The sequence below is a fragment of the Dioscorea cayenensis genome, unplaced genomic scaffold (assembly GCF_009730915.1).
Source record: "Dioscorea cayenensis subsp. rotundata cultivar TDr96_F1 unplaced genomic scaffold, TDr96_F1_v2_PseudoChromosome.rev07_lg8_w22 25.fasta BLBR01000250.1, whole genome shotgun sequence".
NCBI lineage: Eukaryota > Viridiplantae > Streptophyta > Magnoliopsida > Dioscoreales > Dioscoreaceae > Dioscorea > Dioscorea cayenensis.
Genome location: NW_024086641.1, coordinates 1 through 5309, shown reverse-complemented (window position 1 = coordinate 5309; position 5309 = coordinate 1). Strand labels below are relative to the sequence as shown.

Sequence of the window (5309 nt, the reverse complement as noted above, 5' to 3'; positions counted from 1 at the left end):
ATAATGTTTAACTGTCACCCTTGTGCAATTGTCAAAGATTTGTATTTGTAAATTGATGTTTAATGGGGTAGATTATCAAATAAGCAAGGTACACCTTTGCAATCAAGAGAAAATGATCAAGGCAAATTATAAGAAGAAAAAAGGAAGTGAAAATTTTCATATAAAAGAACAAATATTAAGGGTGGGGAGTAGCAGTTGATGCATGCAAACTTAAATTTCTATGTATTTTAGCATAGAAACTTTCTTTAACTTAAATATGTGCCAAACATCTACTGAAACCTTTGCCTACGACATGAGAGTATTGAACACTTGAACTCGAAGCTAAATGTGCTTTGACATGAATTTATACCATATATTTCATTGTTTAGATCAGGTCATAGACACGTTGCTGTGACCAAAATGGTAAAAAGATATAGGACTTGATTACAGATGATAAACTAACATAACTTGAAAAAGATGAAAACGAGTGTTTGATAGGAATGATGGAGAAGAATCTTGGTGACCAACAGAAGTATTGTTTTTGAAGTATCTAATACATGACTACTTTTGTTGATGCTAACATGTCCTTCCATCACCACTTATCAGAAAATTTTAAAAGGTATAATTCATGTAGTTAGTTCTTTCTCTTGTTTAGAATCTATTAAGGTAGAATTAGAAGCTGCAATAAAGGTTATTAAGCCCAAAGAGTAAAATTTGATTTGGATTGAAATTCTTGTTCATCTTATTAACTCCACATGTGAACTATTTCATGACAGCTCATGAAATTTATAACTAACTCTATGTTGTATATTATTTTGTTGGGGATTGGTGGTCTCTCTCTCTCTCTCTCTCTCTGAATTTGCAGTTTTGTTATTAACTTGAATATACTTCACATGTGAACTGATTCTTGGTTATCTTTATTTATGTGGTTTGCTAGCCCTATCGACTCAATGCAAGAAAAACTAAATTTCATGTATTGCCAATACTAGGATGTAAATTATCAATCTTTTGCATATTGAACTACATTTATCTTCTTCCTTGTATTTGCATCTTATAGTCATTTTTGGTTTCATGCAGGCCAGAGCGAACTAAGAAGGCGGAATTGTTGGCAAATATGGTAATTCATTATAATTTCATCCCAATTTTGTGAATGATTTCTGTCTGGAAGCTTGAGGTATCACACATTTATATATAACTGTGTACTATACTGGCCTGACATACAGGCACACGATATGGTGCCAGTTTGCGGAAGCAAATCAAGAAAATGGAAGTATCACAACACGCCAAGTATTTCTGTGAGTTCTCTGGGAAGGTATCACCCTCAAACTCCAACCTGCCTCAAACTTTAAATGTTACTCAGAATTGCTTGTATTCTTTTTATTTATTGGACTTTTACTTTGTTTTGGCTCTTAAGTATGCTGTGAAGAGAAAAGCAGTTGGAATCTGGGGATGCAAAGACTGTGGAAAGGTGAAGGCTGGGGGTGCTTACACCCTAAAGTAAGTATCTCATCTCATGTACTATAATTGTTATCAGCATTTGCTACTGAATACTTGGATTCTAATAATGTCACATCCCCATTATTCCTGCAGCACTGCTAGTGCTGTTACCGTGAGGAGCACGATTAGGAGGTTGAGAGATCAGACCGAAGCGTAAACTGATCAAGGCATCATCAGCCAAATCTATTTCTCTTGAAATTAAGATTTTTGTTTCATGTTATTTAGTTCACTGGTTTTTGTTTAGACTTTTGCATTCTGACGATCAGCTTAATTGATTTTTGAAAAATTGAATTCCTGTGTGATTTTGGAACATCTTATCTTTTGGTAGAGTTTTCACCATTAACGCATTTTACTTTTCAAGTGATAAACAAGACATGAGGATATGAAGCTACACTTGTCATTCTTATTATTTTTGGGTTCCCGGAGGTCATGGAGAACATGAAGGTGGTCATGTTGAAGCTTGGATTATTTATTTTTTCATTTTTAAAAATTTTTATCATACTATGAACAGATGAACATTTCACAGACTCACAGGTATCCCACATATTGGTTAATAATTATCTAATGAACCTGTATAAATGAACATAATCTTGTTGGTATTTACATCTATGTACAAAATTTATTAATGAAGCTTTTTGTCAACTCATTCAAATATATATATGTCTATATTGTTGCAGTTAATTTTCCAAACTCAGTGTGTATTTTCTGTTCTGACAATTTGTTTTACTCAAATAATTTGTGCTTGAATTTGAGTGAACCGTAGTACATAGTGATGATCATTTTACACATTGTTGTTGAAAATGTGTGTTTGATTAAATTATAATTTGTAGGTTATGTATAACAATACAAATTAAAGAGTAAGTTATTAAAATAGCCTCGTCATCACCATTAGAAGATTGCAAGGCTCATGGCATTAACTTACAGGTCATTCCAATTTATCTAAAATTTCAATTTATGCATACATCAAATCCTTTGATATTTGAATAAAAATAAAGCAAAATAATAAATAGTAATTGTATATTTACTCCTGCGTTTTTTATTATTAATTTTAAAGTCTAATCTTATTAATAAGTACAGATAAGTACGAGATTAGAGGAAGTCACTATTGTTCCGACCACATACCAATTTAGCGCACTAACAACCTTCTCTCATATCATTTAATCAACCTCTACCATAAACAAACATTTGGGAAAAAAAGTCCTAATAAAACCAAACATATCATATATATATATATATATATATAACCAAATTTAGTTTAAAACTCAAAACAACCTTGATTAAACAAAGCTCAACGCCGACCTACGTGCCCTCACCATATTCCATTGATTTGACTCTTTCAAAAGAGCGTAAAAATTGTCATGCTTAAAAGTATGTTTTCATTTTTTTTTTTAAATAAACTTAAATAAAAAAATAGATAAAATCTTATATACAATAAAAAAAATAATAATTTAATTTAGTTAAATATTTTAGGTCGCGTTCAAGCTCAACGCACTTGTAATCTGAAGATTTGGAAGTCCTTACTTGTTTTCCTTCTTGGAAACTCTTTAACACAACACGAACCACCAAAATTCAATGCCACGGAACATACAACAGAGAGGATTTATTTAACGGTCATCTGGGCGGAGTTGAGTTGATCATTACAAACATATATTTTTACCTCAAAACAAAGGTTTGCAATTGGGCAGACAGTTTTGATTCGGTTTCATTTCTTATTTTATAAATTCATGTTCTTAGTTACAAACCAAATTGTGGGGTAGGATTATATGAAATGGCAACACCACATTAGATTAAATCCCTTTGCAATTATAAATTACCATCAGAGTAAATCCATTTGCAATTATAAATTACCATCAAACTAAATAGGATTTTTAAATAATATGGATAACAAGTTGACATCCACGTCATGTTATTTTTTTTATAAACTTTAAATTCAAATCATAATTTTAAACCCTACCCAAAACATTAAAATCATATACCTATATACTATAAAAATTATATCCAAAATTCTAAAGCCTAAACCCTAATTTCTAAACTCAAAATCCTAAATTGTAAAACGCAAACCTCATTTTCGGAAGGGGATTTCCGTTTAGCATTTACAGATTTAGATAATAAAAAAATTAATTTTAAAAAAAAAATAGATAAAATTTTGATGTGACAACTTATGATTTGAAAGAATAAAATCTTACATGATGGCACCATTTCATTGAATCCTAATACCCAAAGAGTAATGCTATATCAAGCGAACCAGTCACACGAACCAACCACACAACTGATGTGGCTGGTGGTGACGTGGCTGGTTCTATCTCCTCATTATTATTATTTTTAATTTTAAAAGAATGAGAACGACTTTAGTTATCTCTATCATGTGGCTCTCTCTTTCTCTCTCCTGCCTCGTTCTCCCCTCTCGGTTCCCAGCTACCATATCACCAGCTCCACCGACGACTCTCCTGCTCCACCGGCGACTATCCTACACCACCGATCCTAACCGCGTCGCCCCTTCCTTCTCTGCTGTGCCCCCGATCAAAGCGGGCACTCCTCCTCGGGCTCCCGCCTCTCTCTCTCTCCTGTCTCGTTCTTCCTTCTCTCGGTTCCCAGCTACCACATCACCAGCTCACTTTGCGGTCAAAGAGGTAGATGTGGGACTGGTCACGGATCTCGGAACACTGCAGCGGCTTCCCAAGATCGTCGACTTCGGCAACGCCATGGATCTCGGCTCACTCGGGCGAAAGGTGTCCGCCGGCGAGGCAAAGGCGATGGGGGCTCGCTTTCGGGGTTTTTCGCCGACCCGACAAAGATGGACGAGGGCATCTTCGCTCCGGCCAAGGGTAATCTTGTCATTTACGTGCATCGTGATTTGAATTCTTAAATTTTCAATTTTTAATAGAAAAAAAAATAGAGAAGATGAAAGAGATTTGTGGGTGGTGGTGTTCGAGCTAGTGCATGGCTGCAGACCGACGTTGATGGGGACGGCAGGTGATAATGAAGAGCAAAAGACATGGCGGTTGAGAATGGGTTAGACTCACGTGGCCACGTGGAATGCTCGGGATGTTGAGGTCGCAGAACCGGAGGCAGTCGCTCTCCAAGCTCCAAAAAAACGCAAGCCCAACTCTCCAAGATGTGATGTTGCTGCTCATCGCTCCTTTGCATGGGTTTGTTCAACATTCATATATTTACATGTATTTAAAAATAAATTAAGGGAGATGGCCTTTGTATTGATATTATTACAAGAAAAATACAAGATTGGGTGTACAAGGAGAAATTTCGGATGATTTCATGGCATTCGGACTAACGATATTTGTCTGTGTCAAGTTCTCAGATCTTTTGTCCGCCTCAGAACTTTGAGCGTTAAGACAAAGTGTCACAGCTCCAGTATATGCAATAAAATCAAACAAAAATACTAATTTATAAGCCTTGCCATCAATCAATAGATTCAGTCAATGCCTTAGCTTAAAACCATCAGTGAGTCATTATGTACATGCTTAGTGACCAGATAATCAAAGGAAACTCTTGTTCATCTTACTATCAAACCAGCATACCACTACTTGAGAAAATGAAGGATTGAAAAGCACAGAGGGAAATTGAAACCCAAGACAGAACGCATGAAGAAGACAAAGGAGGGAAATGGAAACGATTGAGTGTGAAACCATCAATAATGAGGAGAGAGAACAAGACAGGAGAGAGAAAGAGAGAGCCAAAGTCGTTCTCATTTATTTTAAATTAAAAAAATAATAATGAGGAGAGAGAACCAGCCACGTCACCACCAGCCACATCAGTTGTGTGACTGGTTCGCTTGATATAGCATTACTCATACCCAAATTATTGAAAGCATAGTT

General features: G+C 35.3%; 1 protein-coding gene across 1 annotated transcript; it reads left to right on the top strand.

Annotated features, from left to right (window-relative positions):
* Window positions 1–482: 482 nt before the first annotated feature.
* Window positions 483–1788, top strand: LOC120253925 (60S ribosomal protein L37a-1-like). The gene is made up of 5 exons (XM_039262120.1): window positions 483–498; window positions 1076–1096; window positions 1203–1291; window positions 1394–1476; window positions 1570–1788. The coding sequence occupies exons 1-5, from the start codon at window positions 483–485 to the stop codon at window positions 1631–1633; spliced, it is 273 nt and encodes a 90-aa protein (XP_039118054.1). The 3' UTR covers window positions 1634–1788.
* Window positions 1789–5309: the final 3521 nt, after the last annotated feature.